Here is an 18,049-nt window from a genome sequence, read left to right as displayed (position 1 = left end):
TCTTTTCTTTATGGTTGTATGGGCCCGTCAGGACAAGTTCAAGCCACTCACTAACCTTTCTCTCTCTCTCTCTGTGTGTATATACAGTACTCCTGATCTTCGTGGTCATTGCGCCCCTGCTCATCGAACAATTAAAGCTGATCCCCTACCTCTGGGGCCTGCTGCTCGATTTGCTGGCCAAGATCGGACTCGTGTCGAAATAAGTCCTTTTTGGTTCTTTGCTCTCTTTAACCTCCCCGTTCCTTTTGGGGAGGCTTTGTTTCTGGTTGATTGGTTGGTGGATGGATGGAGGACGGACTGATCAATGTACAACGGCTGGATTTTCCACAACCCATGCATGATCTGACAGATTCCTCTCATCATCTCCCTCTCGCTACTCATAAAGGGGAAATGTGGCAGAGGGAGCGAATGGCTTTTGGAGGAGCTCACACCGTGAGAAGCTTTTGGTGGTTGCTCCCTCTCACCTCGTTTCCCCGACTGGTCAGATGAGCTGTTCTTGGGACGGAGGATGGGTACAAACTGGAGGGGAGCAAAAGTTCCGCATTACATTACTAGCTGTGTTTTGCTAGAAAGTTGCCTTGTACTGTATACACACGCTGACCAACTAACTCGATGTGAAACCGCTCTCATAATAATAAGTAGTTTTGCTCACAGATTCCCTTCCACCTTCCCAACCACCCGGTGATAAACAAAACCTCTTACTAGTCACTAGGCCAGAATATCTAGTACGGAATTCCATTAGTGATCAGTTGGAACTCGTCGTACACTTTGGTTGTCACGTTCGCCGCGCTCTTCTTGATGCATCCCAACATGAAATCGGCAGCCTCTCGCTCGGTCTTTTCCAGCACGAATCTCTGCTTGAAGTTCCTCATCGTCTCCGGCTTGAAGCACGGTAACCCGCTGTCTAGCATCAAACTCACCAAGTGACTGAGCTTGTCGCAGTAGGGGCGGCTGGCCAGGAAGGCCTTGATCGTCAGCTCCTCGAACCAGCGATATGGTTGACTGGTATGAGGGTCGTCGCCGCCCATGACGGCGATCATTTCAGGCGTCAATTTGAAAGGGGCCCGTTCGAATTTGACTCCGCCCGGCGCGATGTCGAAACAGAATCCAAAGTCAATGTGGAGAATGTGGCCTTTGTCGTCAATCATGATGTTTCCATTGTGGCGGTCCTTGAACTGTAAGAGGTACGTGATGACAGAATATGCCGCCATGCTCTTCACGAATTCACTGCGGGCTTCCTGGTACCGTACGGAATGTTCGCCGCCGTATTTGGTGATGAAGTAGTCATGCAGCCCATTGACTGCTTCCCGGCCCAACATGTCGCGACTGATAGAGTTCGGAAGTACGTCAATGACGCCACAGCCAGGCGCTGTCGCGGTGACACGATATGGAAAGACGTAGACATCCAGGCCGATCGAGTTGAAGATGCCACGGAAAGCTGCAATCATCTGCAGCGCGAGGACGTCTTGCCGACAGTCGTCGCCGACTTTGAAGATGGCACTCTGCCAAACCTCATAAGTTGACAAATTTCCATCGTTCAACTCAACGTTGGAGATGTCACTTGTATTTCTGCGGCTGTGGCTGATCTTGGGATGGGCGATTTGAACCTTGGGTGCCGACTCTATCAGGTCGCTCGTCTCCTCATTGGAAGCCCCCTTCTGTTTGCGAATGCGGAAAGTTGCCATATACGGGGCCTTTGCATGAGACTGCAACGGCTTGCCGGATTTCCGATCAATGCCCACCACTACACCGTCAGGGTTGCTCGGAAGATAGACCCCGACATCGACTTTGATTCTCCGAAGCTCTTCTTCGATCTTGGCCTTCTTTTCTGGCTTAGGCCTCTTGATGAACGGCTTGAGTTTGCCCGAGATATCGGTCACCTCACTGAAGAAGGAAAACTCTCGCTCGTAAAAGTCCTTGTCTTCGCCGGAGAAACTCGAGATCAGACTGTTCATGACTTTATCCAGTGTAGGCTTGACAGGGTCCGGCACTTGCGAGTCCTCATCCTTGTATGCGTTGGCCTTCATGTTCCAAATGATCTGGTGAGCAAACAACTGGGAAAATTTGCCCGTCTCGATGATGTACCGCTCAACGTATCCCAGCGTATCATACCGTAGGCTCTGTACAATCTGTGGGACATAGAAGAATGTAACATCAACAGAGTGGCTCTCCACAGCTCTCATCGCGTACTGGATGATGAATGGGTGATTACCAAAAGCAGGCATGAAGTACGTCACGGCCTGAACTGGATTGACCGGACGCCAGTATAATAGATACTTCAATTGGAACGACAAGTCTGATGCCAGTCTGTCGCCAAGCAGCAAATCGACTGCATTAGCTTCGTGCAAGGCTTTTTCGGGTTGATTGAGGAGCAGGAATCGGACATCGCGGCGAAGCTGGTCATGGTTGAATCGTGCGAGAAGCTGTACCGCGAGAGCTGGGTCCTCGGCCCATGCGGTCCGAACAAGGCCTGCAACTTGAGACTCAGGCTGGGCTTGGTGGCCCGAATGCCCAAGGGGTGACAACCAAACGTTCAGCCGGTTGATTTCGTTCGTTAGAAGAGCCTCTAAAAGCTCGTGCTTCTGCTGGGGGTCTTTTCTGGTCGCCGAAGCTGGAAATATGGGTGTCCGGGTACCTTGCAACAATGCCAAAACATCCTGCATCACTTGAACCTCAGCCTTTAACTGCAACCGATTGCCACCGAAGGACCAGTATGGTGGCTTTGCAAACCACTGCAGTCCGACAGACAGAATAAGATCTTTCAGTTTCCACATAGACAACTTGTTGAGACATGTGCTATTTTTGACCACTCGAAGAGCGAAAAGGACCACGTGGAATTGGATGTCGCGCAGAAGGGGATGTCCCTTGATGCGGATAAAGCCATGAAGAGTTCGCTCTAGCAGTCGGAGAAATGTACGTTGAGTATTGGCGCTTCCAAGTCTGATGGCATTGAAATGACTTTCGAAAAATTGCATTAACCTGAAATGGGGCGCGATGGTGTTGTGCGCTGCTTGTGCTTCTTTGTGCAGCGCAGCTCTGTCAGATGGAGCGAACTCTTCCTTGACATAAAATGGATCTGGTTGCTCGAAATTGGGGCTGAAAATACCCACTTTGCGATCAATCGTCCTTTCCCAGGCCTGCGCAACCTCTGTCAAGATTCGGGGCTCCATCCTGGTGTTCTCGTGGATGACCCCAAGCCACAAGGAGATACCAAGTTTAATGGACTCCTTTGTGAAAATGGCGAATGGAATATTGACTAGGTAGTGCACAATAGCTGTCTGCGATTTCTTGCTCTGGCAGAGGAGAGCCGCCGCGCGTCGCAGAACATCCTGGACTTCGAACGCTTTAACATGGACCTTCAGACTCGTTTTCCTGTGAAGGTCGAGGAGTGCATCTTGCAAAACAGGCATTGGATCAGCAGACGGCCTCTGCAGGGAAGATCTTCGTCCGGTCGTGTCATCCATGTAGATCTCGTCGCGGTGGTGGTCCGGGATTCCTGTAAATCGATATTCTTGCCGAGCAGTGTATTGGGCCACAAAATCGGACGCCATGTTGATGTCCATTGAGTCATTTCTTCGGTCGATGGCGTTCAGTCTACGATCCGTCGGGGGGATCATGGAGCCCATTTCCAGAGCAAACGATCTGCCCAGGGAAATATGTCCGTATGCCCCAGTGTCATCGAATTCGGAGAGGTATGTTTGGAGTAGGCCCTTGACGTCCAAAGGTGCGACCCCCATTACCATGGTCACCCATTTCCTGGCATCACTATGCAGCGTCTGCAGAGTGCGCTTGCGGAATGCGTAGTCGTCGGATAACTCAACCGTGATCTTGCCTCGAGTCGAGGTGAGAATGGGCCGCCACTCGTACTCGTCAGTGTCTGCATCAAGACAGCTGGACCACATTAAAGAGAGGAGCTCCAGTAAAGCAAACAAGGCGGACTTTTGACACAAGGCCGAAGGGACAAAGCTGATGATATGGTTGGCTGCTGCCCTTGCGACCTCTTGCATCTTACTGCTCCGGTGACAACAGCCACTCAGGATCCGAGCGAGTTGTCGCGACACATACGGGGCGCTGAAATCATCGTCCTTGCCAGCCACAGCTTTCTGGGTATACCTCTTGACAACCTCGTTCGCAATCGAGCCCAGACATGATCCCATATGGCTGGTCTGCGTCGTCGGATCCGAGAAATAGTCCAGGATCTCAGCACAGCTTCCAGATACCGCTCGGAGGCTTTCAACAAGAAACACAGCATTCAAAAACACGACCTTCTGGTAACTCAACTTTCCGATGTCAGATTCTCGATCGGGGATAGCGAAAAGAAGAGCTTTCTTTTGGTCGTTCATGTGATGAGAGTTCATTCCTCTCCGCAGGACGGTGTTGATCTCCACATCTGATTCTAAAAGCTCGGCACGGTCATCGTCCACGAGAGGCATCGAGTTCATGGCCAACACCCGCAACTCATGGTAATGCTGCTGGCCGATGCGAGACTGGAGAGTGATTCCGTGCACAGCCATGTTGTACCAGACCTCTCTAACCATGCTTAGCACATCGCCATCTTCGGCAAGTGTGCTCTCGATGGTTAGCGCAGGCTTTCGAGAAGCAAGAATAGACAGCGGCTTGAGGAGAGGTGCTATCTCTTTTGCAGCCTGTTCGACTTCCGCAGACTGCTTGAATTCGCCTTCGACAACATCCCCCTTGCTGAGAACCCGTTCCAGCAGCTGCATGGCATAGATCTTGAACAGTGGCGATCGGTTATCGAGGTTGATTGCCAAGTATTCTTGCGCGTTGCGGATAGCTTGCATGATGATGGAGTTTTCCTGAGCTACGGCCTCGTGATGCATTCGACTGTATAGTCTGATCAAAGCCTTGAACTCGTTCTCCTTGCCAAAAATGGCGAGCTTTGCCGCTTCTTCAATAATGCGAGCATCCACCACGACGCTGATTCTCCCCACCTTTTGTAACATCATCATCTGTGCCAGAGCGATTATTTTGTTGTCGTTGCATTCGGTGGCTATGACAACAATTGCATCTGCGACGTTGCCACAGACCAGCGATGTTTCTTCGTCACCACTCAGAGAGAGCGAGATGACGCTCCCAGTTCGGAGTCTTGTCGTAGATGACATGGACCCATTGTGACCCGGGTGTTCTAACAACCCGTGAGCCTGGTGCACCTTTTCGGCCCCTGTTTGCGAACTGAGAACATTTCCCAGTGAATATATCGTGGTGATAATAGCATCGTGTGACAGCATCCTCAAGATATGCGACAAGCTTTGCGCAGCGATGGCAACTGCTGGTGGTCGGGAGGTGCCTCGGACAATGAATCTTAACAGGGCCCGAGCGTAATTGTTTGCACCCTCGGGGATGTGTTTGGCCACGACGGCCATGGTTTTCAAGACTATGTCCGCAAGGTCGAGATCTGCCATTTGAACTTGGTTGGCAATCGAGTCTTCAAGCCATGCGGCCAGGTCCTCGGCATCTGCGATTTCCTCGTCCAGAACCAAGCAATGCAGATATGCCTCTACAGCGTATGCCTTGACAGAAAACGCAAGACGCTGTTGCCAGACTGAGCTGAGCTGTAAATAATCCGAGCCATCCTCGAGCACACGCATTTGCTCACTGACAATGTCCACCAGATAGGCGACCATGTCATCCGTAATAGTGTCATCTTTGGCCCGGTTTAGGTGGTTGCCCGCGATGTATTGATCGAGTATGTCTCCGCACTCTACCGTGTGTTCATCGCATAACATTCTGGCCGTACACGCAAGTACCAGTTTCATGAAGCCCTTTTGTAACACCATGGCTCCGACTGGAAGTCCCTGTGCTGCGAATCGTTTCAAGTATTTTCTCCAATCACGATCTGCAGGATCAGTAGACGTGGAATTCCGTATAGCTGACGAGGCAGTCTCGACGGCTATCAGGAAACGCTCTGACAAAGCTTCTTTCAAGCAGCGAATAAGTTCGACTGTCTCATAAGGGGACCAGAAGTTGCCATGAGCAGCCGCCGCATCCAGAAACCCGATCAACGACACCGTTATCGCCGCAATTTCCTGGGTTTCGTCGTCGTCGTCTGAATCTTGCTCGCCAACCCCAACAGCTGCCAGTGCCGAAGCAGACTGGGACCAATTCTGTGTATACAACTTGATGCTGTACGCGACCGCGTTTTTCAAAGGGGGGAATCTGAGTCCGAGGACGAGTAGCGCCTTTGTAAGTTGGAACGTGAGGGCAGTCCACGGCGTGGGTCTGATTTCCTGGACAAAGGGCGAGGATGAGAAGACTTGGGAATGTGACTCGGGCAGGTAAGCTGTCAACTGCTTGACCAGGCGATCGGCATGAGACAGCTCGTGCAAGTCGTGAGCACTTGCGCACAAGGCGAGCAAGACATCGAGTTCGCGGGGCGACATAGGCACCCGTGAAATGGGTGCAATTGCCCGAAGGACGCCATCGAGAACACCACCGTTCGTCTGGGGCCTGATGGACGGCGCTGCCGATGTTAGACGCTTGAATTCCGCCTCACGGGTCGAGGATCGGACTGAGGAGAGGGCCGCAAGCTTGGAGAAGGCCTGGCGACGCAGGCCTCCATGACCGCTGAAAGCACGTTAGCACAGACACATAACATTGAGAAAAAGAGAAATGGGAGGTATACAGGTCCATCTGGCCCGAGATTTGAGGCGCTTGTCGCGCAGACGTGGAGGAGGAGGACAAATCCACCTTGGTCTCCTTGGAGACTGCGGCATTGGGGGCAAGTCTAAAAGTTCAGAAGAGGAAATATGATGATGCGGGATTCCAGTATCACAAAGAGGAAAGTAGCCCGACAATGGACACCAAACGCATTCACAAAGAACCATCACTTCAGTATCCCTACCATTCCATGCGAATCGGGTTTATCTTCGACTTGTAATAGTTTGCCAAAGGTTTTATTAGCCGTTTGCACCTCCAATTTGGGTACCCGGCGCTCCAGAGTTCTATGAAACGCGAAACATGGTGTCGTTCGCTCAACAGCAACACAATGGTATCTCTCACATTCGAACACGGTTTTTGGGGATATTCAACTGAAATGTTGACACAGAGCACCTCAACGCCTCATAGCACCTAATCCTGACGCCCAAAACCCCCTGCTTTTACAATTCGGCTCTGCCCTTACGAGGAAACAGCCCCGCGAGCGTCTCCCTCATTGCTTTCTGAATATCCTGGAGCTCCTGCTCATCGGTCGTGATAACATCGTCATTAAGGCACATCTGACCCGGAAGCTGCTTGCCTCCTTTGACATAATGCCGGTATAAGGTGCTGTCGATCTGGTCGGCGTCGGTCACCATGACAAAGAGCGTGTCCGATGGATCAACCTCGGTGAACTTGTAGCGCATGGCGCCTTTGATCACTATCTCGCGGTCGGCGGCTTGAGTCTCGGCGTTCGGCAACAGTGGCTCCAAACCCGACGGTGTCTGCTGAAGAAGTCCCTTTAACAGACAGTCACCGCAATGCGGGTTTTGGCGAGCCAGCCGGTCAAAGATGACGGACGAGCTGAATGTCGGGTTCGTGCTGGACGGGGGCGAATTGTCGGAGAGAAAGCCCGGTGCTAGGCAGTCGTCTATCGAGAAATCCGTGCAGTCGACATTCCGAATGGCATGAGGTCCGTCGAGAGACGTCCACAAGGAATTGGTGTTGACTTGGGGCGCGCGGAGGCCAGCCTCTTCAAGCATGGATGGGACATGGTAGAAGAGCTTGCGGCGGAACGTTGCCTTGTCGGCATTCTTTGCCCCTTCAGCCAAATCGGCAACGATCCTCGTGCGTTCCTCCCAGGACAAGATACCATCTCGGTCGACGTCACTCCGCAGCATGATGTAGCTCCACAAGAGGAGTTCACGGTGACGTTCGATTACATAGTGGTTGCTCACATACCAGGAGTAAAGCTGAAATCCGGGCTCGCCTCGAAACCGCTTACAGGCACTCTGGATCTCGGAGCGTGGAAATGCCTCGATCGCCTCTCGCATAATGCTTCGTGACAGGGAATGTCCAAAGTGACTCTGGCCCTTGCGTTTTCGGACGCCGAACCGACGATTCAAAAGCCACGAGGTATAGATCAAATATGGCTGGAAAATTCAACGTCAGGTTACCCTTTGGAGGTAAGGAGCCACAAGTCGGAAACACACCTTTTCACCGAACCGTTGTGCGTCGGCTTCGGTCGGGGCAGAGGTAGTGCTGTACCCATTGGTCTTGAAGCTCAACACCGCTCCAAACAGTGGCGAGTAAATGTCGGCGGGGGCGTGCTCACGTGTAAGCAACATGTCGTCGGACATGGCATAGAACTGAGGGCATAGTGTCAGTGTCGGTAAGTTATAAGCCGGGCTCTACTTCTCACGCACCTGGTCGACGTCCGACTCTGTGTTGAATATTTGATTTTCGATTGTCAGGGAGTTGAACGCCGGTAAGCAGACTTTCTTGTCGTCCTCGAACATCTCCTCTTGAGAAATAACCTGAACCAGCTTGGAGACCTTGGGGTCATCGACAGCAAGCCACGTGGGCGTCTGTTTCCTGACAGGAGCCCCATTCCTGTAAATCGAGTTGACAAGGACTTTGATGGTGTTCATGAAATGGCCAGCATTCTTCTCGATGCTGCGAAAAGAATAGCGCAGTTCGTCCCAGTCGCGGTATCTGTTCATGCCGTGGGACTTGATCCATTCTCCTTCGGCATCATTCAGAATCGACCGCTCCTCCCACGGCCTGATGGTATCCTGAAAATCCTGCTCGGAACCATTGACCCCTAGGATATTTCGTTAGCAACACGTGAACCATTTTTCTTCGGAGGAGTCGCCATGCGATGCAATCATACACAGATAGACAAAATCGATCTTGGGTTCTTCCAGATCTCCCCATTTCTCCCAGTCGTACGTCCCTGAACTCACCCATTCGTCTTCCCAACCCTGGAGGACCTCGTCCTTGACCGTCTCCTCGAACGGGACCCAGATGAACTCTGGAAGGAATTCGGCCTTCTTCTCCAGTGACAAGTGCTGTTTCGACTCGTTCGATTCGTCCTCGACTCGAGCGTCGTCGGACGCAGGGGTCGGTTTCTTGTCGATTTCCACGTTGGCAAGTGGCGGTTCCGGGTCAGCAATTGCAAATGGACCCTTGACGTCTTCAGCCTGTTCCTCGCCCTTGGGTGGTTGAGAGGGTTTGTCGTCCTCTTCGTCGGCAGCAGTTTCAAATGGATCCTTGCCTTTTTCAGCCGGTTTCTCGCCCTTGGGTGATTGAGGGGGTTTGTCGTCCTCTTCGTCGGCAGCAGTTTCAAACGGATCCTCGACTTTTTCAGCCGGTTTCTCGCTTTTGGGAGGTCGAGAGACTTTCTCGTCCTCTTCGTCGGCAGCAATCGCAAATGAACCCTTGATTGCCTCAACCATTTCCTCACTCTTGGGGGGTTTGGAGGCTTCGTTGTCCTCTTCATTGAGGGTCTGGTTCAGGTTGGAGGCGAGTGAGCTGTTGACATCGAAGGTGTTGTTGTCAGGAATGGCCGAGGGCTCCGCTTGCTTGGGCGGATTCGATCCACCTAACCAGCTCTGGAGTTTGACCTTGTATCGATTGCTGTGGCGGTAGTCTGTGGTATCCCGGGACATGGCCAGATAAACCGTGGTCCCAATGAGGACAACGAACAAGAACAAGATGCTGGATCGAGGTCCCTTCCTTCGCCATAACGGTCTTTTGATTTTGACCCAAAGCGGCGTCCTGTGGTCGGTGATTTGAGAGTAGTACATGGTGTTGGTGTACATTGTGTTATTGACCTTTGCCAACAACTCCAGGTTATGCCGACTGGATAAAGCCTCAATCCCACGACGTCAATCATAACCCAACCCTCTGGGGGTTTCAATCAACTTCAAAACAAACGCAGCAGAAACAGACCACCCTACTTCTTCCAACGTGATAGAGGCATTCAGCCACGGGTTGCCAGGAGACTGGAAGCCGGCGCACAAGTCTCGATAGATATTGGTTGTCGTTGTATGCTATTGTGTTCTTCACTGGATGGAGGATGGGGGTCCTGGATATGCGGAGTTCGATGAGCACACGACACAGCTCGTGGAGAGAGATCACCCAGTATACATAAGAATGCCGAGCAACCAGAAGAAACATCCCGGCAAGAAGTAGCTCCCGAGGAAACCAAGTTAAGCGAGCATGAAACCCAATGGCACGGCTTTGCTTGGGAGGGGTGGGGGAGGCGGGAGGCAGAGAGAAGGGGAATAAGGGGTGAGGAAAGGTAAAGTTGGTACATATCGCATGAGACTGTATGCCTGAATGATTGATGGCGTTTCTTCTTATCGTCATTTCCTGCACTTTTTGCTCCTGGGAAGAGGAGGAAGAAGCCGAAGTCTTCTGGATCGAGTTTAACGTGGCACAGATCGAGGCAAACGGGAACCAAAAAGGACCCAAGGCAGCCTTGCCTCCCCCCCCCCCCCCCCCCCGGGTTGGATTGATTGTAGCGCCACCCGGGCCACTCTTGGGTGCAGGATCGACAAGACTTGATTGAGGAGAACTTCGCTTCCGAGGGTTTGATCGACGCGCTTATGCAGGGACGAGCGAAGTCTCTCGTGCTTTGGCTTCCGAAGTTTCCACATTTTCTTTTTCTCCGGCTTTTCTCCACTTTTGTTTGTGTCTCGGATTTCCCCTTTGGGAAATAGATGCAAGCAGAGATCATGACGATGTTCGTCCCATGAACGCGTCAAATCACGCGATTTCTCCAGCAAGAGGGGGATCGTTGTTCGCGTGAGAAAGATAACAACATGCCCCAGTCTCATGTCCCCCCTTTGCCATTGGCTCTTGGCCAGTATATATGCTTTTTTGGGGCGAGTGTTGGTTCTTTTGTAAGGTTGGCTCTTGTCTTTCAGCCTTTCAGGACTCACGCCTCGATTCATCCCCAAGTCTCTGCTAGTCACTGGTGCTAAATCTATCTAAGCCATTCCTTGCTGGAGCGGTGTTTGATTGCAGTACGACGACAAGCAAAAGTATCCAGGTCGACGGGCACTACTCTCCTTTGCTTAGTGCTTGTTGTGAATTCACCGCCCCCTTATGCATCATGTACCGACCGAGGACAAGATCAAATGAACACGCGCGGCCGAATGTTGTCCTGGCCGAGACTAAGACTGGCACAACCTCATATATCTGGGCTCTGGCCGTTCGCCACTTTATTCGAAAGAGTGTTTTGTTGGATTTTGGCGGGCTGTTTCTTGGAGAATGAGTACGAGATAACTAGCTAATTGTCCTTGAAATCTACACACACACACCCACAACACACACACAGATACACGAACACACAATGACCGAACTCGTCTCGTTAAGCGTGCAGCGCCACTCCCGGGAGTCCTTCGACACGGGTAAGTATATGGCTGATGCCAGATCAACATGTCGCTCAAGGACCTGAAGCTGATGGGCCATCTTCCCACCCCAACAGAGTCGGAGATGGATCAACACGACGTGGAAAAGCGACTCGTGTCCGAAGGATCACACAACAAGGCCATGATTCCTCGATGGATCCTCACGGGCAATGATGCAAAGCGACGTTTCAACATCGGCCTGAGCGAGAAGGACGCCATCAATGTCCTTTGCGTCCTACTCAACACGGTGTCGGCTGTGGCCATCGTCTTTGCGAACAAGATGTAAGGTTTGTGGCAGGCATATCAAGAGCCTTAAATTCGTTGCTGTTGTCATCCCGGCGGGGTGGGAAAAGGGATTTTTGCTGACCCCTGGTCTCTTCCATACCCATCAGTGTCTTTAGCGATCCTCAATTTCGAAAATTCCAGATTGGCACCGCGGCCTGGCACTTCACGGCGACCAGTGTGTTGTTGTATGTGGCGACCTTGAAACCCTTCAGCTTCTTCAAGCCCGTGCGGCTCGCCGTGCGAGATGTGCTGCCGCTGTCGACCCTGTTCGTCGGGTTCCTGGTCCTGGGTAACCTGTCTCTGGCCCTCAACACCGTCTCCTTTTACCAGCTGGCCAAGATCATGACCACGCCGACCGTGGTGGCGATCAACTTTGTGCTGTTCGGAACCCGCCTCCCGACTCCCCTTCTGGTGGCCATCATGGTTTCGTGCCTGGGCGTGGCCTTGACCAACGTCGCGATGGTGTCGTCCAACCCGACGGGCAGTCTGGTGGCCATTGCGGCCTTTGTCACCACGGCCTTCTACCAGATCTGGATCGGCAAGAAGGTCCACGAGCTCGACATCAGCGCCCCCGCGCTGCTGCTGAACCAGGCGCCCATCTCGGTGGTGATGCTGCTGGTGCTGCTCCCCTTCACCGACACGATCCCGGACTTTTGGACCGTCGACCCCAAGATCCTGGCCACGTTCCTCTTTTCGGGCATCCTCGCCGCGGGGCTCAACCTGAGCCAGTTCCTGATCATCGGACGCCTCTCGGCCCTCGCCTTCAACGTCGTCTCCAACGCCAAGAACGTCATCATCATTGCCCTGGGTTGGTACGTGGCCGGGCAGGCCCCGTCGATCAAGGACGTTCTGGGCGTCATGCTCGCTCTAGGCGGAGCGGGCGCGTATTCGTGGTTACAGCGTCGGTGATGTCTCTTTTTTTTTCCCCTTGTGATTTGTCAGTTCTTTCAGAATAATTCCGTGTCTACGACTTGGCGAGAGATGCATGTATATATCTGTGTTGCTTTGGAATGTATTGGCGTTTTATGGACATCAGTGACACGTGGGGATGGGATGACATTAAAGGCTTCAAAGCATGAAACGCTAATGACACGTAAAGATAATTCGGCATAATCCACAGGCGTTGTGCAGCATTTGGCTTGGATTTATTCGTGTCCTCCTTTGCTCCTTCTGGGGAATCCCTGCGAAGGTCTTGAGAACTGTGGCTCCAGCACTGGAAACCCTCGTGTGAGAAGAGACACATGCACGAGCATGTTTCATGTTAGTGTATTACATTATGTAGTCTTTGTTGAAAGCCCCGAGAGGCAGATAGTTCAACAAAGATAGACAAATACACAAAGTGATTGTTAGCACCACATGGGCTTTAGACGTCGAACCTTTGAGCTTCGCCGCGGGGACGCATTAGAAATTGTATTGAGAGGCTGTATCAATGCCGAGTAAGTACTCATAAGTGATCGTGAACCATTTGCCCCAAAGAAAGGGGGAGGGGGGCCAAAAGTCCCAAACGCCGCAGAGCCAGTGTCATAATCGCCATAGCAGATCAGTCTATCCTTTTCTACCATCATTTGCTCCGAATAATTTGCGCACGACTGGCGAGAGATTTCCCGTCGTGTTACGCTGAAAGGTAAAAGAAGGAATTGAAGCACCATTCCAACAGCCAGGGTGAGTGTGTGTGTATGGACTGATCTCAACCACCACCACCACCACCACCCTTTCTCCCGCTTTTCTCAATTCCACGTGAGGTTTTCCACCTCGAAATTCCCATTTTGCTGGCTCTTTTGTTTCCTGTAATTATCCCAAAACTTTGATATCTCAGCCAGCAGCTCGGGCATCTGGTCGACCTCCTTGACCCATTCGGACGGGTTTTGCTCGTACGCTTCTACGAAAGATTTGATCCTGTCCACCTTTGTGCTCCCCGACCCCGCGAAATGGAGCAACAGATCTGTAAATTTTGTGTGTCAGCAGTGGGGATGCCAGGAGTGAGGGAGTCACGCCAAAAAAAAAAAAATAATAATATTGGTAACAAAACAAGGGGGGTTCCGCTTACCACCAGGCTTCACGCCGTTGAGGTGCTGCTTCCTTCGTGCGATCGGCCGTCCGCGGTCGTTTCGGGCACCCATGTACGCATTCAGCCATCGTTGAGGGATCTCGGCGTAGCCGTCGAGATATGTCGTGCCGTCCCAAGGGCGATAGACTCCGCCCTCGTGCACAACATGCTCAATGGCCGATTGCTCCGAGTAGCGCAGGTCCACATTCGGCCGGAAGGTCTCGACGCTGAGCGACGACGCCAGCAAGTGGACCGAGTAGTCGTTGACTCTGAGGAGGAAGGCGCCGTCGTTGAGCCCATTGTGGTCGTTGCCGCAGAGGAAGTTGACCCCGCGCACATCCGCCGGCGGCAGATAGATTTCCAAGGGGATTTTGGGATTGAGGAGAAACGTGTCGGCGTCGAACCAGAATATCCATTCGATCCTGGCCTCAGGGGGTTTCGCCAGCTCGTTCAGCACCACGCTCAAGATGAAGGCGGGCTTGGTCCAGAGACGACCCAACATCTTCTGACGCAGGACGTGCAATTGATAACCGTGCATGTTGGCATGGAGGGCGTGGGATTCTAGAGCCCTTTCGTATGCGTCGTTCGGCTCGCCGTACAGCATGGTGACTTTGGCAATTTTGACTTCGGAGTGCGGCTTGTTGTAAGTGTTGGAGTTGCTGTCATCATTGTCGTCTTCGACTTCGACCTGGACCTCAGTCTCCTCCTCGTCGTCCTCGTCATCGTCCTTGTCCTCTGCCACGAATGTGGGAGTATTGAGCCCATTTTGTTGAGTGACCAACCCCGCAGCCTCGTCTTGTTTGGCGGTTAATTCCTCAAGCCCTCTGAGGTCTTGACCTGCTGAGGCTTGTTCGGTGATCCGTCTGGGATATGGCTGAAGTTGAAAGGAGGACAGGTCTCTCCATTGGGTCTGAGGCGCGGTCGGGCCCAGATGTGATAGAAGCAGCTGCAACACAGCGATTACCACCAGAACCACCAAGACAGAACGGATCCTCTTCGCCATGAAGGCCTACAAACAAGAAAAAACAACAACACCCGTTTGAAGACAGCAAAATAGTGCTTCCAACGCTTCGAATATCTAAAAAGGATGGACAAAGAATCCGGGCCTCCTCATCGTGCGTGGGGAGAGGGGAAGAAATCAAACAACAATCACGTCGCCAAGCTCTTTGAAGCGAGGGTTTACTGGGATCATGTTCCCTTTTTTTTCTTTTTCCCATGAGTTCAAGGGACCGTCGGTCTAGACGCGAAACTCACCCAAACTTCAGGTGGCACAACTTAGCCATGGTAAGGCGAGCGTCCCTCTGCTAGGCAGTCGGTCTAAATTAGCGAGAATAAGAAGAGGCTACGTCTAGCCAGCCAAATGTAAAAGATACTGGGAGGGGGCATGACATCGGGGTATCCACAACGAATCGAATGACATCGACTGACTCGTCTAGAGACCAAAAGGGGGGTGGCTCTTGGCACAGTAATTGCAGGCAGTTTACAAGTATTTACTGTGGCAGTCGTGACAAAAGAGAAGCAACGAGGCACAGGGGGGTGTCGAGGTATGTGAATGCTTGATTATCTATTTCTCTCTTGACAGGAGCCTCTTGAAGCATACACCGAGCAGTTGTGTTGTAATGACCTTGAATTCCGGCGAGAAGTAAGCTTTCTCCAGATTTAGCCTAGAGGGGTTAGCGTCTGGGCAGCGGGTGGAGGCAGAAGCCGATGTTGAAAAGCGTATATACAGCGCTAGCGTCTCTGGCGCGTCTGGCTAACGGACGGGTAGAGTTAGAGTTATTCTCCCTAAGCTGATCGCCAGTCGCTTTCCCCCGAATCGAACATGGGGCCTCCTTTTCCCCTGCAGCTCTCGTAGCTTTTGAGTCCAATACCAATCCATCTCGGCCAAAGGTTCGGTGACTTCTCGCCTAAAAAAACCCCTCCACATGACAATTCATGCCTAATCTCCGAAGAGATCTTTGTTCATCCACATACCCCCTGGCACGTTTCCTGAAGAAAAACTTGGCGATCTCCCATGAGGGGCAGATCACCGCAAATAGAGATTTGAAACTCAAACCTGTCTTGTGACACACCGATGGACGACAGACCCTGAGAAAAGAAGGTCTGAGACCGTCTCCTATTCGTTGGCAGGTTACTTATCAGCACTGCTCCCCCCCATGCGCCAACGAAGACTACCGGTGAGGGAGTCGAGAGTAAGGAGGCCATTGTTGCACGCGTACTCAGGACACATGTTCTAGGGGCTTTTGCTCAACATGATGCATTTGTCGCTCATCCATATTTTTTTCGGGAATATCATCTTTTGTCCACTGTGCCCTTAGTTGCATTGCTGTGCAGTGTTTCCCAGCCCCTCCTTCCCGTCTCACCTTTTTGTCGATGGCTGAGAAAACAGCGTCCACTGGCGAGCTTCCCCTTTGGGAGCGCTCACCGTTACAGGTGCCCGAGATGGCATCGTTTCTGGCACTGATCTCGAGCACAGGCAGGCGCAAGAATCTGTTTCGGGCACTTTTATGTGCAGTGCTATTGATCTTGTTGCTACAGATGTCCGGGTCATTCATCGTGGTCACCCGGTACGCACGTGGAGGAAATCCCATTGACCACGTCTACAACACCACCCTTGGATTTCAGAGAGTCTTCGCCATCAATCTCCCGCAGCGGACCGACAAGAGGGACCTGAATACTCTTGCGGCCTCGTTTGCCGGCTTCGAGGTTGACTATCTTCCTGGCGTCGAGGCAGAAGACGTCGTCGAGAAAGCTGCGCCGTCGGTATGTAACCACTTAGCCTTTATGCCCCGCAGGAAAGCTGACTTTATTGGGATTTCAGAATTGGGACTTTGACAGCCAGACGCCTGGGGCTCTCGGATGCTGGAGGGCTCACATGAATGCGCTCCAGAAGATCGTCGCCGAGCGGATCCAGACGGCCATGATCATCGAAGACGATGCAGACTGGTCCCCGTTCATCAAGGACCAACTATTCGAGCTTGCCACCGGCGCACGTGCATTGCAGCAGTCTCCCGACTTGACGCCGTCACCGTACGGCCATGATTGGCACTTTCTCTGGCTGGGCCACAACAGGATCGGGCCGACCGACGACGACCAGAACATCTGGGTCGTCGATGACGACTTCACGGTCCCGCCGCTGCCACACCGCAACTCTCGATGGCGGCAGTCCCACATCCCCGAGGACGCACTGAGGAATGACACACGGCTGTTCTTCAAGGCGTACGCGGGCATGTGTCTGTACGGGTATGCCGTGACCTACGAAGGGGCCCGCAAGATGCTGTCGTCGCTGTCGGCGCAACCGCGCAACCAGCCCGTCGACCAGAGCGTGTCCGACATGTGCCGCGGCAAGATGGCCAAGGGCTTTGACTGTTACGGCGTGTGGCCACCGCTGATAGCGACGCATCGCTCCGCCGGGTACAAGTCGCGGGATTCGGACATCAACAACAACGAAAGGACCGGCTGGCACGAGGAATACACCTTCGACATCCCCTTCAGCACCATGATGAACATCCCCAGGTTGGCGGACGGCGCGACCTCGGTGTTGTCCCAGTGGGCCGACGTGCCCGTCCAGGAAGTCACCTTTGACCTGGCCATCCGAAGCCCGCCTCAGGGATACCTCAAGAATATCAACTTTGGAGCCCTTCCGTTGCGGGATGATTCGACCACGATATAAAGCACACGACTACACAGAATGAATTGTTCCGAGAAACCATTCAGCTGATACGTCCCTCATCCGACCTTTGGCGTGGAATGAGGCCTCACACATTGTCACGGCGGAGGGAACGGACCTCGGTGGATGAAGTGAAGTGGCCATACTTCACCAGAGATTCAGGCTGATCACGGCTCCCGATGTTTACGGGTTTGTGACGGCCACGATTAAACAAACTCCGCGAGTATCGAATACTATTCCATACCCGTAAGGCACCCTCCCGCAACATACTAATCGAATCTTCCGGCTCACCTGTGGCGACGACCTGGAAGGACGTGAAATGTGACTGTCCAAAGGCTTGGAATGTCATTAACTACGGTACAAGGCGCTTTGGTTTGGTCCCTCGCTGGGAGCGCGGAGAAACTAGGGGGCACAAGTTACCTTGCTCCGTCCCCATCCAAGGGCAGGTGGAGGGACAGGAATACACAGGAACACCAACCATCCTGTCCTTTTGGACAGCTGGATTCTTTCTCGTAGATTTTGGGAGATTGGAGTTATGGCCCACGTTTATATTTTCAACTCCATCAACCTTCACATATATACGCTATTGAAGGAGGCAAAAGATTCCGTTGCACCAAAGTCTTTGTTCTTTCCACTTCATATTCTGTCCAGGCCGAGTCTGCGCCCACGTATCCGATACTAAAGTGCCTTGTC

At 52.5% G+C, this 18,049-nt stretch overlaps 4 protein-coding genes across 4 annotated transcripts; 2 read left to right on the top strand and 2 right to left on the bottom strand.

Annotated features, from left to right (window-relative positions):
* Positions 1-722: 722 nt before the first annotated feature.
* Positions 723-9,758, bottom strand: AYO21_00004 (hypothetical protein; the record flags this gene model as incomplete). Its single annotated transcript, XM_022649996.1, has 6 exons — positions 723-6,585; positions 6,644-6,745; positions 7,123-8,087; positions 8,148-8,303; positions 8,361-8,758; positions 8,828-9,758. 6 exons carry the CDS (start codon positions 9,756-9,758, stop codon positions 723-725), a joined length of 8,415 nt encoding a protein of 2,804 aa, XP_022517322.1.
* A 1,624-nt stretch (positions 9,759-11,382) lies between these two features.
* AYO21_00003 (hypothetical protein) lies at positions 11,383-12,548 on the top strand (the record flags this gene model as incomplete). Its single annotated transcript, XM_022649995.1, has 2 exons — positions 11,383-11,636; positions 11,747-12,548. 2 exons carry the CDS (start codon positions 11,383-11,385, stop codon positions 12,546-12,548), a joined length of 1,056 nt encoding a protein of 351 aa, XP_022517321.1.
* An 818-nt stretch (positions 12,549-13,366) lies between these two features.
* AYO21_00002 (hypothetical protein) lies at positions 13,367-14,689 on the bottom strand (the record flags this gene model as incomplete). The annotated part of the gene is made up of 2 exons (XM_022649994.1): positions 13,367-13,581; positions 13,687-14,689. 2 exons carry the CDS (start codon positions 14,687-14,689, stop codon positions 13,367-13,369), a joined length of 1,218 nt encoding a protein of 405 aa, XP_022517320.1.
* A 1,439-nt stretch (positions 14,690-16,128) lies between these two features.
* AYO21_00001 (hypothetical protein) lies at positions 16,129-17,359 on the top strand (the record flags this gene model as incomplete). The annotated part of the gene is made up of 2 exons (XM_022649993.1): positions 16,129-16,449; positions 16,508-17,359. The coding sequence occupies 2 exons, from the start codon at positions 16,129-16,131 to the stop codon at positions 17,357-17,359; spliced, it is 1,173 nt and encodes a 390-aa protein (XP_022517319.1).
* Positions 17,360-18,049: the final 690 nt, after the last annotated feature.

The sequence above is a fragment of the Fonsecaea monophora genome, assembly GCF_001642475.1.
Source record: "Fonsecaea monophora strain CBS 269.37 chromosome Unknown Scaff1, whole genome shotgun sequence".
In the NCBI taxonomy this organism is placed as follows: Eukaryota; Fungi; Ascomycota; class Eurotiomycetes; order Chaetothyriales; family Herpotrichiellaceae; genus Fonsecaea; species Fonsecaea monophora.
The sequence above is the reverse complement of the archived record's forward strand: the minus strand, read 5'-3'. Positions and strand labels throughout refer to the sequence as shown.